The 21,450-nt window shown below is 44.4% G+C and overlaps 1 protein-coding gene across 2 annotated transcripts in view; it reads left to right on the top strand.

The window, feature by feature from the left end:
- The first annotated feature begins 481 nt into the window (after positions 1–481).
- The window catches only part of SORD (sorbitol dehydrogenase), a 50,469-nt gene continuing 29,500 nt past the window's right edge, over positions 482–21,450 (top strand). Inside the window, exons 1-2 of one of the 2 annotated variants that reach the window (XM_081048233.1) lie at positions 482–694; positions 18,370–18,403. In XM_081048233.1, the coding sequence (XP_080904359.1) occupies positions 632–694; positions 18,370–18,403 (97 nt within the window). In that variant the 5' untranslated portion in view covers positions 482–631. Of the gene's footprint in view, positions 695–3,861; positions 4,010–18,369; positions 18,404–21,450 lie in introns of those variants that run through there. The other variant, XM_081048234.1, reaches the window with a different exon arrangement.

Raw genomic sequence — 21,450 nt, forward strand, 5'->3', positions numbered from 1 at the left:
TGCACTCATTCACTCCTACTTGTGCCAGGCAGTTTGCTGGATGCTGGGGACACGGGGCCAACATGCATGCTGCATCAGTGTAGTGCCTGTGCTTTACAGTGTAGACCGCTGCAAGTCCACCTGCAGCCTCAGCATTCCCAATGCTAACAATACAGACCCTCGGGCCTCTCCTCGGACCTACACTTACCCTATCAGAGTCTCAGTGCTGGTCCTGAGAATTTGCCCCACATTGCACATACCCATTCTTCTGCAGCTTAAGATTGAGAACACTGTTCTGGTGGCTGTTGCCTCTGCAAGGTGCTTTCAAAGCAGCAATGTTTGGATGTCAGGCGGACAGAAACAGTGTGGGGCAGCCGGGGGCGGCGGCCGGACTTCGCCAATCCCAGCGGCCTCACCTGCCCCTCGGGCTCTCGCGCGGGTGGGAGATTGGCAGGCCGGCCCCGCCCCGCTAGCCCCGCCCCGCTAGCCCCGCCCCGGCTGTCATGGACGAGAAAGCCCCGCCCCCCGGGCGCCTGCGGCCGATAGCCCAAGCCCTGCCTCCCCCTTTTTACCCCAAACCCTCCGCAGGGAAGCCGGCAGAACCACCACGCGTCCTGCAGCCTTCAGCTTTGACCCGGGAGGAACGCGCGACATGGCGGCGACCAAGCCCGAGAACCTCTCTCTGGTGGTACACGGACCCAGGGACCTGCGCCTGGTAAAACGGGAAGGGGAGTGGGTTGCCTAGCCTGCCCCTGCTCCACCGGCCGCGGCGCCAGCTCGCCAATACCAGCCCTGCCCCGGCCCTGCATCGTGCGGGTCCTGGCGGCTGAGATCCCAGCGGGTTACCGTGTTGGGGGGAGGGCAGCGGTTGGCTGTTGGCGGTTGTCCGTCGTCCGTTGGTGCGAAGGTACTGAGAGCTGGGTTCTTGTCGCGTGCCTCCCGGCACCTAGCCAAAGGCTAGCACGTGGCTGGAGCCCAGGAAGGTTGCGAAATGATTGAAACCTCCTTTGCTAGCCAGATTCGTATTCTAGCCTCTGTCATTGTGCTTTCCAGAAGAGATACCAGGGAGGCTGCCTGATTTAGGACATGATCAGAACTTCTCTGGGCAGACAGTGCAGGGCAGAAAGGGGAGCCAGAGGGACATTTTAAAACTGTAGAACTCGTATTTAATCTCTCTTGCTTGGGGCTGATAAAACCTCCTTCAGGATCATGATAATGAGGGCACCCAGCACTTAATAGGCACTCAGAAAGGGCTGGCTCCTTCCTCCTTTCCTTCCAGCACAGGCCTCCATCACCAGGACTCCTGGTGTTCCCTGTGCATATGCCAGACTTCTGGACCCTGAGATATGCCAGACTTCTGAATCTTGAGAGTCTCCATATCGATACAGCTCCCACCTTCCTTACCTCCCTTAGTCCACATCTGGTTCCCTTTCCAGTCTTTTTCCTTTCTGATCCTGCTCCTTTGTCCCTTTAAGAGCATGTATACGTCTCCTTTGCCCAGACCCTGCCTCTGCCCCCGGCTCATAAGGCCAAAGTTTAGAGAGTTGCAGAGCCAGCCCTTTGGTTGTGCCAGGGTTCCCTTGACAAAGTCCATCTCAGATGGAACTGGGATGGCAGTGGCTATATGGGACCGGTGCCAACCATCTCTGCCGCTCCCTGGCACCCTTTCTTCCCCCTCAAAGAGAACATACATCACCTGGATCTAGATTGGGGAGACTCAGGAGATTATCCAGGTTAGCAGTTCTCTCTTTTTTTTTTTTTTTTTGTACTTTTTTTTATTTATTGGGGTGACAATTTTTAGTAAAATTACAAGCAGTTCATGACTATTGGAGAATCTGTGATCCCTCTCCCCAAAGAATACAACAATTTCAAAGAGTGGACTTCCTTTAAGCCCCTCCATAGATTCTCTAGAGGTTTGTGGACCTCAGACTAAGAACTCTTACTTTGAGCCAACTCTCCATTTCCTCAGTTGAGGAAAAGTTCCATGCCCAAGGTGACAGACTTGATTGGGTAACAGAGTCCAGAGAGGAACTCAGGTTCAGACTCCCATTCCAGTTCTTTCTCTACTCACCTTGGAGCCTCCTCCCAAGGTCCTGAATTAAAGTGACACTATTAGTCCTTATTGGTACCAACATCAGATGGTATTAGGAAGAGGGGAAAGTGGTACAGCTCTACACAGCTTAGAGTGGTTTCAAACTCAGTCCTTCATTCCACAAACATTTACTGTATGAGAGGGTGCCTTCCATGTGCCAAGCACTGTTCTGGGGCTGGAGTCTCAGAGAGGAGGAGGACACAGGCCCTACCCTCAAGCTGCTGTAGGGATTCAGACAGATGATGTTAAACAGTGTGAAGGCTTTGATGGAAGCCACAGAGACTAAAGGCCTCACAGGGAGAAGCCCTGGGCCCAGGGAGGAGGCCCTAGAAATGGATGCTGTTTGAGCTGGTTCTTGAGCTGGTTCTTAAACATCCAAGTCTGTAGAGAATGTTTAAAACAAGAGTTTTTCTGAGCCAAACTGACGACATATGCCAGGGAGCAAGATCTAAAATGCTCCTGAGAATAGCAGTTTTGCAGTTTCTTTTATGCATTTGAAATCAAGGAGGAAACTTGAGGAAGATTACATGAGGGTAGGAGAAAGCAACGGAGGTAGGTATCAGGTTATAGGATAATTAACAAGATTGTGTGCTCTCTGGAGGGCACTCTTTGGAAGGGTCTGAAAGGGGGCATTTCAAAGGTATGTTAACCTAGCTGCACAGAAACAATGGGCAGGACTTTTTTAAGGCAAAGATAAGCCTTTTACTAAAGAAGTTAAATGTTTGGGACATGACTGCTCACCTTGACCTGCCCATTTAGGAATTTATGATCACATCACCCTGTGAGGTTACTTTCCATAAAAGTCATTTTTCATCCACAATTCCCCCTTTTGGTCATAAATCAATGCAAAGGATGCATTAATGACCAACTTTTTGGTCTGATAATGTGGTCTCACAGTGCTAGGAAGGCTTATTCCTAGGAAGTCTCGGCATCAATGTCGTCTTGTTGACCACTGGGGATGGGGCAATATCCTAACCATGTGTTGTGAGTTGAGGCCAAATTTTCCCCAAAGGAAGGGCAGGTAAGTGGAAAGGGGTCAGGTCGTATGGCCTTCATTTTGAAAAAAAACACTCTGGATCATTTCTGCCCTTTGGACTACCACAATTGGAGTTTTGCCTTCTCATTTTTCTGTATTTGGCACCTGGTATAACATTTACATAAGCTACAAAAAGAGTATTATGTTCAGTAATCATAAACAGTTGGACTATATAGAAAAACCCAAAGAACAAGTATAAATATTTTTATAACTAATATCATTAGCAGACAGGTAAAGACAAACAAAATGGATTCTGAGTTCAGTATCAATCCATAGGTGTACTGATCTTGTTGATGGGTTGATGTCTTGGTGTAGCTGTCTACCTCTGATACCAGCAGTTTCTCATCCTAGAGGAGTCTTTGATGTCCACTGTAGGTGGAGGTGAGTGTCAGAGACAGAGGTAGATGTGACCAAAGAGGCCTGTGCTGCCTCAGAGATAGCTGCAACCCAACACAGACCCTCCTGGGCCCTTGCCATTCTTTCCCAAGCACAGTTATCTGCCCAGTATCTCCACAGGGAGCCCCACCAAATAGGGTATCTATCTCTTTCTCTCCACCCTCTTCTTTAAGGCAATTAGACTAAGTGGTTTGGGGTTAGAGTCTGGGATAATAGTAGTGAGCCAGAGAGAACAACAATCCTGAGGCAGCTTTGAGTGGGGAACACGGATTCTCTCTGGTAGAACCAAAATGAAATCCAAGATTTCCTGGGCACAGCGGGCTGTGGCCATTTGGGCTGACCAGGGACAGAGTCCACTGAACAAAAATGGTTCGTGCCTCAGGAACTCATGTAAAGGGAGTTGTCTGCGGAAAGGCCCATTCCTAAAATCTGAAGCAGGATTCTGAAGGGTTCTGAAGTAGGAACTGTGGGCTTCAACCCTTTCCAGTGCTGCCGTTCTGCTTCAGGTAATGTCAGGAACCGGCCAGTGTTCAGGACAATGGTTTCTGTGGAAAAATGTGACTTGGGCCACTTGAAACGCATCCCTCATTTATCTAGAAGGAAACCTAACACCCCACCCCGCCTTCCTCTCGCCTACTGAGAAGGCAGGATTCCCTTTTCTTTCTTGATGCATTGGCTGCAGGGAAGAAAAACTTCAACTCCTTCCCTACTTAGTAGTGATCACCTTGCCCAGAGCAAGGGAGGAGCCTTGGATGCTCCGTGCTCCCTGGCCTGGAGAGCTGGGCCTGAACAGTGGTTTGGGCTCGAGGGCATTTGTAAGTTGGGTGGTAAATCAGAAAGGAGTAACCAACCACTCAGATGGTTAGACTTTTTCCTACCTTGTTTCCCTGAAAATAAGACCTAGCCAGACAATCAGCTGTAATGCATCTTTTGGAGCAAAAATTAATGTAAGACCCGGTATTATATTATATTATATTATATTATATTATTTTTGCTCCAAAAGACGCATTAGAGCTGATTGTCCAGCTAGGTCTTATTTTCGGGGAAACATGGTATTAATATTTGTGGAGAAGATACTTAATCTCTAATTTTATTGAAAGTATGGGCTAGATTTTTGGCAAGGGTACTTAGATAGCTGTTTGTGTATAGATATAAAACTTTTTCCTTTTTTCTTTTCAGTCTTAGGAATCCGGGATGATAAAGATAGGTGGGCTTTGAACTACTTCTAGAGCTGCATTTCTGGGTTCACAAAGATTTGTGAGATAAGGACAATTGTTCTCAATTCCCCATAGAATTGGGTTGTAACTTAAGTGATAACATAGGTTGATTTACCCATCCAACTACTTCATTTCTAATTTGCTTGTTTCCTTTGGAGTACAGAGTTTTATTTTAGCTTAGGGGGCTTTAAAAGTTCATATCAGGCTCTGAATCTTCAGCTTCCAATTTTGCCAAATTTCTGATCAAAAGTTATTAAGTCCTTTCTAGTGTCTTGCCAGGTTTCAGCTGGAACAAACGGTAAATATTTCTGGCAATATTAAACATTCACCATGGACTCAAGAGAGTGCAAAGTTTAGAAAGAGATGCCAGAGGTATGGGGAAGAATCGGCCAAGGAAGTTTCAGAAAAAGGTTCAAGTTGAGATATTCTTTAGTTTAGTTCAGAATTTGCTTTAGTTTTGAATTTGTTTCTTGAAGAGAGGTTATCTTCGAATCGTTTAATTTCTTAGAGATTGAAAAATTCTTCCCATTCAGCTTGTTGACCATTTCTAAGATTCTCTAATTGTGCACATAAATGTACTAATTTTGGAACGTTAAAAGTTCCCAGAGTGACCACCGTAATTTCAAATTGTCCTTTGTATCAGAAGTCCATGGAGATAAATACTTAGTAGAGAATGAACCATAAATCCAGCTGGTGTTTCCAGAATGGGGATGTCCCTCCATAATAGCCTTAGAAAGAGGGCACCCCATTTTACAGAATAGAAGCACAACACAAATTTTATACATTTTACTAGAAGACCCAAGAACCAAAGGTGCGAGGTTTGGAACAAAGAGGACCCAACACTGGAATCCTGGAGCTGTCAGGGAAATGACAGAGCACAAAGGGCTCAAGCCTGGTACCTTGCTTGAATTCAACAGCCTGACTGGAAGTGGAGAGTTGGATCCCACACTTGACACCAGAAATGTCATCCAAGAGTAAATAAATCAGAAGACTTTGCTAGAATTAAATGACAAGGTTTTATTCAAGGGTCTTAAGATTTGCAAATGGTGGGACACTACCAGGTAACACCCAGAGTGTTCCAAAGAAAAGAAGAAAGCTTAGAGTTCTTATAGTAAAATGTACATCCTTGGGAAGATAAGTCCTATATTCTTAGTCTCTGGATTGGTCTGAGATGGTAATCTTCCAGATGTCTGATGGTCTGGATAATGGATGTCAGGTAGTCTGGACTTGTGAACATTATTTCCTAAGTTCTTCAGAGGGTTATCTATAGCATGTATATCTCCAGGTATTGATGCACACAACTGAAAAGTTCAAAAGTATAAGTCCTCAGGCTAGTTAAAGTAATATAAAATCTATTCCTCATGTTTCAGCCCATTCTGATTTAAGTAATTTTGTTAGCTTGGTGATTCCATTTTGTTTCTTCACTCTTTCATCAGATAGGATGGTACATGTAAAAAGGCCTAGCACAGCTAATGGCATGTGTCAAGCAGGAAGATGGCCCAGGAGAACCTGACACTTAAACCACCTCAGCATAAAAAGAGATGGATAAAGACCAAGACCTTCAAACATAGACTGTTCTTTTTTGTGTTCTTTGGGTAATTCTTAATCCTATTATTATAATGACAGCCTACCCGATAATCTTGGTTTCAGTTGTATTTACCAGTTTAATTACTTGATGCCTCTGTCATGCGGGGTGTCCGGCGGGGTCTCAGCCCCCGCTCCCCACATAAGAATGCAGGACATGGTGAGGCCAAAAAGGAACACCCACAGAGCCATAGATAGGGGAGTCAAACCAATATATTCTCTCCGGCGGGATCCGCCTCTCTGCAATCCGCTCTTGCTAGCCCCCAATTCTTTTTGCTAGCGTAGCCACAGCAGTTATATTAGTGGCCAATGGCTTACGGGTTACAGCTGATGGCCAACTAGCCACAGCTGATGGCCATCTGATTACAGTTGACGGCCATTTACTACTCGAGCCAGCACTTTTCTATGTGAGGCCGAGAGCCTGGAAACTGCTTTTTGGGGCTTTGTCCCCACAGCCTCTTTGGTCAGTCTTGAGAAATCCAGAAGTTGTTTTTAAGTGGGAAATGAATTCTCTCTCTGAATTACTAGTTCATGAAGTTGGGATATAAAACAGTCAAAGTAGTTTTTCTCCATAGAAGCTATCTAGGGTGGAGGGGGCAGGGGGGCTTTGTTTTTTAATGCTCTAAAGTTTCACATGAATAGTAAGTGAAATGAAGGGAATTAATATGCTGAGTGCCCACTGCACTCCACGCATGTACTGTGTGCATTAATACAAGGCTTCACAAACCATCTGAGATGAAGGACCAATTTTATTTTTATTCCCAGTTGGCCATGGACCAATATGTTTGTGTCGCTGCATTTGGATATTATAGCAAGGTCAAAATGCTGTAAACATTTCTAAATCCTCCTGTCAATTTAGGTACATATTGCATCACATATCAGTAATAGTCCATTGATCATACTGAGTACACTTTATCTCCCTTATTCCTGATAGCTAGCTCTACCAGATTTCAGGCACAAGCAGGGGACAGGGAGAACAGGAACAACCCAGCCCCCACATCCAGGGAGCTGAATACCATGAAAGGGGTGTAGTCTGATTTTTGTTTTATGATTAGCTATACAAAGAGAGAACAAGTTAAAGAGAAAATAATTTTGGAATGATGGGTTGATCTTTAATTATAAAGATCAGAGAAAGTAATGCGTCAGGATCAAGTCTAAATATTAATAAGTGTTCCGTGCAGATATTTCTTGAGGTTTTGCTCTTTGAGGCAATGTATTATACCCTAGGTCAAAAGAATTGCTTTGAACCTGTACTTTTTAAAAAAAATTTATTGGGGTGACAATTGTTAGTAAAATTACATAGATTTCAGGTATACAATTCTGTATTACCTCATCTATAAATCCCATTGTGTGTTCACCACCCAGAGTCAGTTCTCCTTCCATCGCCATATATTTGATCCCCCTTACCCTCATCTCCCACCCCCCACCCGAACCTGTACTATTTTTAAACGTAATTTAATTATATATCTGTAATACAACATATTGAAAATGTCTCCTTCCTTGCATATACACTGCACTGTTAAGATTTTGGGGTACAAAGGGGATTGTAGAAAGAGGGGGCCTTGAACACTGGCAGCCCAAGTGGTCTTGAGCATCACGTCTCTCCCTGGTTAGTTTCGCCACCAGCTGACAGCCAGCAGCTTCTAGAAGATCAAATTAAAGCGTCCTGACAGGCTTTAAGGAGCAGCATTTACTCAGTGAGGAAATGCAGGCTACTTAACCTCGAATACCTGAGCCAGAGTTATCAGATGCAGTTGAGACTGATAATAGAATCTAGAACTCCTTCAGAAAAAGGGAAAATTGGGTAGTAGCAAATAGTCCAAAGAAATACCTTCCTTCTCTTTATCTTAGTTATGTTTCAACATTAAAACAAAACCCAAACTAGATAAACAACAGGAAATTAAATTCAGCAAATAAATACTGCCATCTCTGTCAACTGCTGTGGAAGGGCAGTGCCTTTGTCAGCAAAAGACCAAGAGGAACAAGGCTAACATTTTCCTCTAAAATCAGGAAAAGTAATACCACAAGTAGGATTTTAACATTTTATGTAATAAGTCCTAGTACTGCTTAAGAGGCGTGGTTAAAGTATCCCTATTCTGAGAGGAAAAACTAGAATCACGGGTGTGGAGAAAGTTTCTCTTTTAAAATTGCATGACAGAAATTGAGGAAAAATACGTACTCATATATATACAGTATTGGCATCCACTTAATAAATCTTTTAGTGTGGCTATTAAAGTTGGCAGTTTTCCTCAAACCAGATTTACACTAAGAGCACTCCTAACTGGAGAAAATATGTCCGGATTTTGCAAAGTGATATTCAGCTCAGTTTTTTTTAAATGTAAATGTTCAATTTTATAGACCTGAACACAGCAAACACTTATTCAGTGTTACTAAAGACCAGCGCATCGAACAAAGCTCAGAGACTATATTTTTGCTTTTAAAAAAATGACCATCTAATAGTTTCATGTATGGTTATGTTCTTATGTTTTGAATTAGGAGGAAATTTTTAGTTTTAGTTTATTTAGTTAACACAGCTGAGAATTAAATAATCCTTTAACCATCCTATATGGATTGAGTTCTAGGTGCTGGGGAAGCTCAAAGGAGAGGAAGGGATCACCTTCCCAGCCTGGTGAGGACAGATAAGGCTTCTTGTTTCATTCTGTGTTTATATGGTTCATGCTTTTGATTCTCTATCCCTGACCCAGGTCTGATCACCAGTGCTAGGAATATAACCACCTGTCAGCCCTCCCCACCTGGACGTCCCCACACACTGCAATCCCAACACATCCAAACTTAAATCTCCCTGAGCTCCCACAGGAATTAGGAAGTCATCCCAGATGCTTCCTTTCCCCTCACTTCCCACCTCATGTGGGACCTTGAAGGAGAGGGATCAGCTAGTGGAGAAATGGCCCCCAGGAGATGAGCAAGTAAACACAGAGTGGGTTTGAGAATTCAGGAGACTTACAGAGGGAAGTAGGGTTGGAGCCCTGAGAGCCTGGGCTGGAGACCAGCTAAGTGGACTTTGGGAAAGTGTCTGACCCTTCTACTTCGAGCCCATTTGCCAAGACCAATGCCAAGAACAAAGTGTCTTATGACTAAATGATTAACTGGGAAACCTTTGGATTTTCCTCCCTCCCTCAAAACACCCTTCAAGCACTCAAGGGAGGAGGAAAATTGAGGAGGGAGGGAAGCAAAAATAAGGTCCCCTGGTCTACTCTCCTTAAGTGTGCAGGGCAGCCAGCCACTGGTTGACAGGAGACCTGGCAGGCGGGAGCAGGTGGTGAAGGTGGGGTTTGAGGACCTGGAGCATGGATGGCCACTTTCTCTGAGCCCTGCCTACTGTCCCTGACTCTAAGGCAGAGGGTGTGGCTTTACACTCTTATCCACAACTGATAGAATCAAGCCTAAAATATTCCTTATCCTACTTCTCTTGCCTTTTAAGGAGCAGGCAAGTTCTCTTACTTTGGTGTTACAGGAGTCTCTGTTCTTATTGCCAACTCAGTGAAGAATCAAAGGTCAGCAAGCTGATTAATATGCAAGCAAGGCTTATTAGTGATACATTCTCAGGGAAGAGAACCAGCCTAGCTGAGATGGGAGAAAGAGAGAGAGAGTGCGAGAGAGAGAGGGGGCGGGGAACCTAGGTCCCCAATATTGGTGATACATTCTCAGGGAAGAAAATGGGCCTTAGACAAGGTGAGAAAGAGAAAGGGGGAGAGATAGCGAGCGCCAGAGAGCTCAAGGGCCAGCGAGAGAGCCCTTGTCCCAAGGATTTATAGTTTGCTGGGTGGGTTGAGGGAGTTACATACGGATTTGGCAGGAAAATGCATGCTCTTCCACGGAAGGAAGTGACCTCAGGGGGGTGGAGGTCTGTTGACTCAGATCCTTATCTTCCTCCAGACCACCTCTTGTCATCTGTTGTAAAAATAGATACCGTTTCCCCGAAAATAAGACATAGCTGGATAATCAGCTCTAATGTGCCTTTTGGAGCAAAAATTAATATAAGACTGGGTCTTACATTACATTATATAAGACCCGATCTTATAGTAAAATAAGACTGGGTCTTATATTAATTTTTGCTCCAAAAGATGCATTAGAGCTGATTATCCGGCTAGGTCTTATTTTCGAGGAAACAGTACGTGGCTGGAGGCAATTAAAGCAAGTTATAAGGTTTTTCTGTAGTCACTATGGACTCCCTCCCAACCCTCCTCCTCCTCCATTTTCTAACTTCTACCTAACATTGGCATGAAAACAAGGGAAATACAACTTTTCTCCAAAACAATTGAAAAACTTGACCCTTTCAAAAGGAAAAGGACAAGGTTGTCCAGAGTTGGTTCAAGCATACTGTGAGCTAATTATAGAAAAAGAACTTTGATTTTATTTCTTTTGTAATAAGAGCTAACTTATTTACTCTGAGTCGGGCTCTCTCTTTTATGATTATCTTTATTATACAGACAGGAAATTGAGAGTAAATAGAGGTTATGCAATCACCCAGAAGTCACACGACTGGTGAAGGGGAGCCTGGGTTTGTACATGGGCAGGCGATTCCAGAGTCTGAGTTCCTCAACACGGCACCATTCAGGATGTCTGGAGGAGGGAAAAGGCATCTCCCACCAATTCTTCTCATGTGGACGCCAGGGCTACAGCCCATGCAAGATGTACTGAGGGCATGCACCCAAGATGTGCAGGTGGCAGTAGAGGAAACGGGGCCATTAGGACATATTTAGGAAATAATATATTTAGGCTAATTGGAGAAACTATATTTAGGAAAGGCTAGATAACATTTAGGATGCTAGAAGCACCTGAGATGATTCCATGTTTCCAGTTTTTCCTGAAGTATTTCCATGATTTATTCAGAGTTGGGGGGGGTGGGTGCAGGAAGACCTTAAGGGGATAGAAGGGAGAATATGTATGTGAAATATTTGTGACTTGAAGCGAAAAATGCTGGAAAACTGATATAACTACAATAAAGAGCAGTTACTCAACTCCTCTTTATCTCCTTGTTACTGTCACTTGCAGATAAGAAATCTTGTTAAGGAAACCTTCACTATGCACGCATATGCCTGATTGGGCCATGGGGATAAAACTGAAAGTTCGAGATCTCAGAGTAGCTAAGAAACTTTTGGTAAATGAGAAATGGGATAAATGAAAGAATATCACCACTGGAATCTGAGACATTAAAAGAGATTAAGTAAACAGGATTGTAACCAACGTCATAGAAGGAACCACAAAGGAAAAGCAAGGGTTTTTTTAGTAACCATGCTATGATAACTTTCTGAAACATTGTGAGCTCCACCGCCGAGCTTAGGATAATATTTATAAACTTAAGGGCTGATTTTAACATGGTCTTCTGCTCAGGTGGCATGTCTCCTGCAGAGAGGGGAGTCAGGAGCCAAGCTGAATTGTAAGGGTGATTAAAGTCAGCAAGAACCAGGACAAGGGAAAAAGAAAGTTGGTTTGTGGGGAGAGGTTATTTAAATTATCCGTAATGTTCTACCAAGGGAAAACCAAGCTATCAGCACAGCACCCTCTTGTGTCTGGGAAAGTCACTGCAGCTTTGCACCTGTGGTGCGGTCAAAGCTGGTGCACTCTGGACTCCAGCAAATATTTACCGTAGTAATCTCTACTGACGCAGGGGGCGTACTTGGCGTGCCCAACAGTTGCTCTGAGCTGGAATCTTAATCCCTCTCCACCCCCAGCGGGGTATTCAGTCCTGGCCTAGTGGGAGGCAAGCTATGAAGATAATGCTGAGAGAATCTCAGTGCCTGGGAAGTTGCCTACTAATGCCTTTAGCAGGGAGGGTGGGGTGCTGTTCCATGTTTGAAATAAAGGCCTGTTTTAACCTGCAGTTTAAAATTTCACCCAGTATAACAGAAACAGCTACACAGCAGCCCTGATGCTGGGCCTCAGATGTGGGCCCAGCAACTTCTTTGAGAAAAATTTTGGTGACAGCTATCCTGAGTTGCCAGTTTCTAAATGGATTCCCTACTTCTTCCTTCCTTGTTTCCTTTTTTGTTTCCTTTTTTCTTCCTTCCTTTCTTTCCTCCTTCCTTCCCTCCTTTTTTCTTTCCTTCCTTCCTTCTTTCCTTCCTTCCTTCCTTCCTTCCTTCCTTCCTTCCTTCCTTCCCTCCCTCCCTCCCACCTTCCTTCCTTCCTTCCTGATGTAGCCAGTGATAGGTCGGCCAATAAACGAATGCGCAGTAAGGCAAGTTCAAGTTTTTTTTGTAAAAGAGAAAGTTTCTCAAACTGAGCAAAGATAGCTAGAGCCCAGGCTGAATCTAGAGATTGCAGCCCCGATGGAGGGAGTAAGGAGGGTTTTAAAGGGTCTGTGCTGGCAGGGAGGCGTTGTTTGAACAGCAAATGCTGACTTCCTACAGGCCGGCAGCCGTGTTTGGTCTTTTCTGTTATTGCAAGCCTGGCTCCATCTGCTTTCTTGCAGACATGGCTACTTCTATAGGTCAGGGTCTCTGAGACTAACATTTCAGCCCTGTTTTTTATTGCAGGCGTGGGTCTATCAAGGTTAGGTCTCTGAAACCTAACAGCGAATTTAAATTATTAAGAGATGAAAAACTGCCTTGAGCCCCTCTGCCCATATGAGGCTGCTTTGGATGCAGCTCCACCATTTACTACCTTAGTGTTACCATAAGCAGGTTGCTAAATCTCACCGTCCGCAGCCTCATCATGTCAAAAATGGGATAGTAATAGAAAGTACTGTTATGGGAGTCTCGGTTCTTCTTGCCAATGCAGTGAAGAATCAACAGTCAGCAAGCTGATTAATATGCAAGCAGGGTTTATTAGTGACACATTCTCAGGGAAGAGAATGGGCTTACCCGAGGTGGGGGAGAGAGGAAGAGAGAAAGGGTGAGAGAAACAGGGGGAGTGGGAGAGAAAACACATGGGCGAGAGAGATGCCACAAAAAGGAAAAGGACGAAAGAGCTTTTTTTTCTCCCTTCTTCTGCCTCCCTCCCGTTGTTTCTCAGTCTTGTTGTGTAGGACTCAGCTCCCTGTCATGGCGCTCCCTGTCATGGCACTCCAACAACCTGAGCCACCGGGTCAGCCCGAGAAAGAGCTCCTGTTTCAAGGTGATGTGAGGAAGTTACTACATATTGATTTAGCGGGAAATTGTGATGCATGCTGTCATGCGGGGGACCCTGCTTGCTGCGCCATTTGTCGTGCAGGGTGGCCTGCGGGGTCTCAGCTCCCGCTCCCCACATAAGAACGCAGGACATGGTGAACTGGCAGCTGGGTTAGAAACACAGGAGGCAGGAGCCACACTATCTGCAACCTGCCATCCACTTGTCTCTGCCAAACAATCTCACTTGCTAGCAATCTGCTTCTCTGCAATCTGCAATCCACACTCCGCCTCTCCTTGACTCTCCTTGACTTCCCTCGACTCACCAACCAGCACAGCCGCGGCAGCTATATCAAGGGCCAATAGCTCACTGGTTACAGCTGACAGCCAACTAGCCACAGCTGATGGCCAGCCAATCACAGTTGATGGCCATTTACTACCTGAGCCAGCACCTTTCTATGTGAGGCCAAGAGCCTGGAAACTGCTTTCTGGGGCTCCGTCCCCACACATACTCTTCCATGGAAAGGTGTGATCTCAGATGGGTGGAGGTCTGTTGACTCAGATCCTTATCTTACTCCAGACTACCTCTTATCTGTTGTTGTAAAAACAGCTAATTAAGAGCTTTTTCTGTAGGCCCCCTCCCACTCCTCCTACATTTTTTAACTTCTACTTAACATTTCCTCCCTCAAGCATTAGGAACCCAAATCCTTGGGGACTTTGTGGCGATGACCACTCTGGCTGCTAACAGCTGTAAAGGGACGTTGAGACTTCATTGGGTTCCATCTGCTTGCTAACTATTGCTTGGAGCAGGCAGAGGGAAGTGTCCCTCCATTGGCCCATGATAGATGTCTGGAGCTTGGGGTCCCAGGGGTGGATTGTTGTTCATGATGATCATTTGTAGCCTTTATAGCCTCTATTCTAGAAGAGGTAAATTTAGTTAATAAGTTGATTATATTTATAATGGGGTTGCAAAGAGAAGAAGACATGAGCCATGAATTTGATTCCCAGAAAGGCTGAGGTCCTGATCCTATATAAGGATTCAAGGATGCTCTGAATGTTCTGTTGGATTTGTTTTGATTTGTTAACATAGAAGCAACACTGTTCCTTAAGACACAGGCCTGCTCCCCCTGCTGAGGCTGTAGGGAGGTCTAATGCCCTTCAATTTGGGAGGGCGAGTCTAGCTAATGAGTCCAGTTATTTTATAGGAGTTGTCCTTTTTCCTGTCTACTAATACGGAGTGTTACCTACAAGGAGAACTAATGAGTTTAAGTAGTCCAGAAGAAAGAAACTTAGAAATTATAAGATGAAGCCCAGCCCTTGCCTCAGGCCTTAGAGGGTACTGCTTCTGGGAGCGGGAAACGGTGAGGGATCCGTAAGACTAATGAAGACGGGATTTTAGTCCGGCCAGGAATCTCAGTGTCCCAGACTGCTGGGTCAATTTGACTCTCCCATGTAGGGGTGAGAGTATTCAGATGGTCTTCAGTGTGCATAAGTAACATTTGGAGGGGTGGTCTTAGGACAGGATTTTCTCCTATAACTAAACTATTTTGATTCCTAACAATTGGAGAAGGTCCCTCCCAAGGAGGGGAGTTGGGCATTCAGGGACTACAAGAAAGGAATGAATGAAATAATATCCTTCCCAGAGACAGCCCAAAGGAGGAATGAAATTCTTAGTGGTGAGCTTTCCCGCCACACCCAGGACAGTAAAAGTTTGGGAGGAAAGGAGTCTGGAGAAGGCAGTAAGGACTGAGTAGGTGGCTCCAGTATCCAGTGAAAAGGTTATTGTCCTACCTGCCACATTCATGCGTACTCTAGGCTCCAGCCCAGTAATGGTGACCTCTTGAGGTGGGGCCAACTGAGGCAGGCAGCTAGAGTCCTGAGTTACCATCTGCAAGTTGCAGCCTTAGGCCCGGGGGCTCTTTGGCCCAGGGTGGAGGGCTGCGCAATGGCCTGCAGTCCTGCATTTGTAGCAGGGCATTTGAGAAGACTTATGATTAGGAAACTCCTTTGCCCAATGCCCTGCATCTCGGCACACGTGACACTTAGTGTCTTTTGGAGCAAGCCATGCAGGGCCTGCAGGATGTGACTGAATGTCCTGCAAGCAAGCACGGCTAAAACTTGGGCGTGCCGGCCTCCTTCCGTTCCTCCTCTTCCTGAGCCCTGGCCTCCCTTTCTTGGTCGGTTGTAAAAGACCACATTGACTGTGGTCAGCATTTCGTCCAAGGAAACCCCAGGGCTCAGGAGAAGCTTTTGTACCTTTCTCGTAAAGTCAGAAGCAGATTGGGTTGGAAATTTGTCCTTTTATATTACTTGTCCCTTGTAAGACTCTAGATCTAGGTTAGTATATATAATGAGAGCTTCCCTCGGCCTTTCCAAGAAGGTAATAGGATTTTCATCCAGGCCCTGGCTAATGGCAGACACCTTAGAATAATAAATGGCTTTTTGATGGCCTACTTTGAGTCCCGCCTTACCACAGAGTAAGAAATGGTTTCTCTCCCACTTTTGGGAATTGCTATTGTAATCCCACTCATGGTCCATGGGTGGGACCACAGTTTGGGGTTTCTCCTATATGGTATTTTTCATCAGATTGATGTAAATTGTTGGCAAATTTTCTGGCCTCCTTAGTTACCTTTTCCCGTTCAACGTCTGACACAGTTTGTCCCAGAACTATGGTCAGTCACATCTTTCCAGGTCAATTCATATGCTAAAGTAAGGTGTTGGAAAGCATCTACATATTTGTTCTGATTGTCTGAATAGTTCCCAAAGTCAGCTTTAATTTAACTGAGCTCAATGAGGGAGAATGGTCTGTGTATTAGTTGGGGGCCAAATTCTCCTGCCGTTTTCAGTCAGGGGCAAGAGCTTAATTGTTAGAGCAGCTTTAGAGGCAGGAGAAGCAGGGGCCAGTGGTTGTGCTGGGGACCCTGGGTAGTGAAGAAGGCAGCAAAAAGGCCTCCTCTGGGGTCCCTGGGGCTGGGGGTGGTTCAGTGAGCATTTGGGGATCAGTAAGTGCCTCATTAGTAGGGTTAAGTTCACACTTTTTGCATAAATCTCTACTGCCCCTCAAATAGAAAAATACTTGTATATAAGGACTCTGACCATTTTCTAAGACATTTGCAAAAGAGGCTGAGTTGTAGAATTGTTGTATAGTTTAGGGTCCCATTAAGGGGCCACACCTCTCCTTCCCCTATTTGGTATTGGGGGGCCAACCTTTGTTACAAAAAAAGGTTAGTTGGCCTTATTTTTTTTTTTAATTTTGAGGATCAAATTGTGACCTATTAGAAAGGATATATCTCAAGGGGGTATCAGTGAGGACGGACTCTTGATTCCCTATCTAGGAAAGGGAAACACCCTATGATTCGTTGGGGCAAGGCAGGTCACCCCGGGGGATGGGCTGTAGCAACACTGCCTTTCGAGACAGTGGCAAGACTGCCCTGTTGGGGATGGACAGTGAGTGGTAGGACCACATAGGGCTGTGGTGAGGATTAAACAAGGTGACGCATGTGTAGCACTCAGCTCAGGATTGACACAAAGATGGTAGTCAGTGTTAGCTAATCAGCATTGGCACGATCACCTTGGGCTTTGTTTCACTGGAGACAAGAAGTTCAAATTAGCATTGAGCTACTTCCGAGGGGAAGGGCTGGTAATCTGAGAGGAGTGAGAGCCTCAGACCTTCATAGAAGCACTATTATGGACAGTGGTCATTTAACCAGTACAAGCCCACTGGGTTTGGAACAGAACACTGTACGTGGTGTCGAAGAGTTTGAAGGCATGGTCTTTGGCATCAAGATTATTGTCTTGTTAGCAAACTAGACCCATTATGATTTATTGCTAGCTATAAAAACATCTTGCGGAAGCTTTCAGAAGGAGGCAAGCTTTGAGTAGTGACTCCTCCCAGAGCACTCTGCACGAAGCCCAGCTCAGACATTCTCATCACTTGGTTGATCACTGCTTGTATCACCCCTGAAGGAGAAAAGGCATATTCCATCTTGCGGTCACAGTGGAATGCAGTGAGGCAGGCTTGGGAATCAGACACACCTGGGTTTAGCCCAGGTTCATCCACTCTCTGGTGGTATGACCTTGACCAGGTTATAGAACTTCCCAGCCTCAGATTTCTCATCTACAGACTGGGCTGTGGCAGGACCATGAGCCATGATGTGTGTAAAGCCCAACACATTGTCTGGCCCATGGTAGGTGCTGTGAACATTTCACATCCCTTCTCCCTCTTCTTGGCTGCCTGCAAAAAATTAAGCAAAGGAACACTTGGATTTGGCCACTCACTGTCCTGTCAGCAGGAATTTCCTAGCCAGTTGGCATTGGGAAAAAATGCTTGGTAAATAATAATAATTATGATGATGATAATAGCTGTGAACACCAGAATAGCTCAGATTGCTTTTTCAATCTGTGACAGTGGCCAAACATTCAGGTCCTTTGTGTTCCCAAAGGGCCTCTAAAACTCCACAAGGAAGTTTTGGAAGAGAGGACCAAGTGTTGGTCTGTGTGTTGATGCAGAGGGAAAAGAACACCAGCACACACACTTTCTCCAACCTGTCTGGAGGAAAAAGCCCTTATATGCAGCTGCCGGAAACACCCTCGTCCTTTTCTTGTCCGAGTTTGCCAGACCAAACAAATCTGTGTCTAACAATGTGTGCTTTCAGGAACTACGAAGGATCTGTTAGGGAAGGTAGATCTAGGGAAGCCTCCCAACACCCTGTCTGCCTGGGGGTGCACGTAGCATACTTTTTCCTAGTCCTGGGCAAAGTGCACCGTTGGGTAGGGTGAGGGCAGCAAGTCAGAGCCAGCACCAGTCAGTGTAGCCCCTCAGGCATCCACCCCGCGGCTGTGTGGCCCGAGCCTGTGTTAATTCTAAGAAGAAATATTTGAATGAATTTATTTAAATTAAATAAAAACTTTAATTTAAAAAAAGAAAAATTGAAAATGTTCATAAAGGAAATTTATTATGCATGCTAAATGATTTTTCTGTTTTGTTTCCTTTAGGAGAACTATCCTATCCCGGAACCAGGCCCAAATGGTAGGTCCTTGGAATACTCAACTTACATTTTCTTGTTTCCTCTTGTTTCCCCTGGAGACACATATGTACTGCTCCCTTACTCCTCTTCTGCTACAATTTATTACTTTTGGCTCCATTAAAAACAAACAAAAAAACGATGCTTTTGTTAGGCTTTCCACCTAGTCTACTGTCTGTAGCACGACTGGATAGACTCCACTTGGCTGCTGCATACAATAAAAGAAACAGTGATAGAATGAGAATAGTTACATATGAGACTGCTGGCTTGTCCCAAAGAATTTTGGGCATAAAATGTCTTCAATTTATGAACCAAAGGCAGAATTGTTATTTTTTTGACCTAATAACAGAGTTAGGTCACTCTGACCACTCATTATAAGCTGCTATTTGGGTGGCCATATCATGTCCTAACCCTAACCCAAACTTTGAAAAAGAGTGAGTCTACAGAACTTAATCTTTTAGTTAGAAAAGGAAGCATTATGCCAGGAAGACCAGGACCTTCTGTGCAGTGGGATGTGAGGGGCTACATGGATCCCTGCCCCACTGTCCTGATCAACCAGGTACAGAAAGTGGGTGAGCACACTGGGGCAGGGTTCCTGCCACATTTACTCCATTCCTTCTGGTCTCTCACTGGGCAAGCCTGCAGCTGAGTTAGCACACACATTTCCTGGTGGTTTCTGTACATGGGGAGGTCATGTCACCCTATTGGCTAAGGCAGATCCCTGCTGACAGTTTTCAAGTCCATTCCATCCCTGGAGTCCCACTTCATGACCTGCAGGACCCTGAAGTGAGGCTGGGAGCAACGGGCCATGTCTATAGAGAGCTCATCGCACACACAGCCTCTCAGGTCCCCTTTCTGTCCTTGATGAGTTAGGGATGTGCTGTCCCGCCTTCCCCCACAACTGGACCTTCTGTGTGAACATCAGATTGAAGGCAGCTTTCCTGTAGCCTTCAGAGCTTTCTTACTCAAAGGTCATTTGGGTTATTGATTTATAGTTATAAGAATACAGACAAGAGTTGTTTCTATCAATATTTAGCAAGTAATGTATATCTAGGGCTTATGTGTTTTCCAATATGATAACATATTCAGAGAAGTGAAATAGGTAGCTCACTGTGTCGTGAAAAGTTGGTGTTGATTCCAGAGGTGGCCAAACAAGGGCTACCTGGACTCAAAGGGTCCTCTCTGAAGCAGCATTCTGCCTTCACTTTCTTGTCTCTTGGTGTCCTTGAATTGAAAAGGGAAATGATGGTAAAATTTCAGTTAGAGTTCCAACAAGTCAAATTTAACCTCTAATTACAAATTGGTATCTTTAAGAGAGGAAACTCAGACAATTTACATAACTCAAATGACTTTTCCCTAACTTTGATCTCAGAATTCGCCCTGTCATTTCTTTCACTGTTCACCAAAACCAAAGATGGAGAAAGTTCTGGAGAGCAGCCCCTGGGGGATTGCCCATGTTTGTGGCAAGGGCAGTGTGTAAGACACCTGAATGCATAGCAGAGATTTGGGTCTCTTTGTCTTCCTAAGGCAGAGCTTTTTCTCAGGGAGATACTTGTAAGACGGTCATCTGAGTCGGAGTATGCCAGTAATCCTTTAGGACTTATTTCAGCAAACGGCTCCAGTAGCATCATTATTTTAAACTTGGAAAACTGACAACAACAATACTATCAAATCTCACTATATTCAAAACTGTGAAGGGAAAATACCAGTTGAAATCTTTGGGTGGTTTAAATGAACACTGCACTTTTTAGCAAAACATCAGGCGTGAAAATGCAGCGTGAGAACTCACAAAGTGTTGCCAAGCCTAGATTCTACCAGCCTCCCTTACGTGAGCAGATAAAAATGAGGCACAGCACATTAACTGTCTGGATATAGTTATCTCCTAGAAAAGTTTTCTTCTCTTATGTGTTTGATACATTTCTTCCTACTAATTCCTTGTTTATGCAGTGTGTTAGAGGTGTCCAGAGAAACAGAATTGAGATTTATCATTATAGATGTATTAATATACAGATTTATTATATATGTATGTAGAGAGAGGACAGGAGGGAAATTTAAGGCATTGCTGCACATGATTGTGGAGACTGGCAAGTCTGAAACTTACAGGGCTGACCAGCAGTCTGGAAATTCAGATAAAAATGGATGTCACAGTATTGAGGGCGAGAAATCCTTCAGGAAACCTCAGTCCTGTCTTTCAAGGACTTCAACTGATTGGATGAAGCTTATCCACATTATGGAGGGGGATCTGTTTCACTCAAAGTCTAATAATTTAAATGTGTTTTAATTGGGGTATAATTGGCACACAACATTATATTAGTTTTAGGTGTATAACATAATGATTTGATATTTGTATAAATTATGAAATGATCACAATAAATCTAGTTAATATCCATCACCTTACATAGTGACAAAATTTTTTTCTTGTGATGAGAACTTTTAAGATTTCTACGCTTAACAGCTGTCAAATATACAGTACAGTTTTATTAGCTAGTCACGATGCTGTACATTATATCCCCATGATTTACATATTTTATAACTGGAAGTTTGACCCTCTTCACCCATTTCATCCACCACCCCCTACCCCCACCCCCATCCTTTGGCAACCACCAATCTGTTCTCCATACCTGTGAGCTTGGCTTTTTTTTTTTTTTTTAAGATATTATATATTAGTGAGATCATATGGTATTTATCTTTCTCTGTCTGATTAATTACACTTAGCATAACACCCTCAAGGTCCATCAATGTTGTCCCAAATGGCAAGATTTCTTTTTTTTATGGCTGAGTAATATTCTGTTTATAAATATATATATATATATATATATATATATATATATATATATATATATATATATATGCCACATTTTATTTATCCATTTATCCATTGATGGACACTTAGGTTGTTTCCATATCTTGTCTATTGTAACTAATGCTTTGGTGAACATGGGAGCACTTAAATGTTAAATCACGTCTGAGAAATACCTTCAGAGCAACATCTAGTGTTTGACCAAACAACTGGGCACAATGGCCTAGCCAAGTTGACATATTGAATTAACCC

Source organism: Rhinolophus hipposideros (genome assembly GCF_964194185.1).
Source record: "Rhinolophus hipposideros genome assembly, chromosome: 5".
Taxonomy (NCBI): domain Eukaryota; kingdom Metazoa; phylum Chordata; class Mammalia; order Chiroptera; family Rhinolophidae; genus Rhinolophus; species Rhinolophus hipposideros.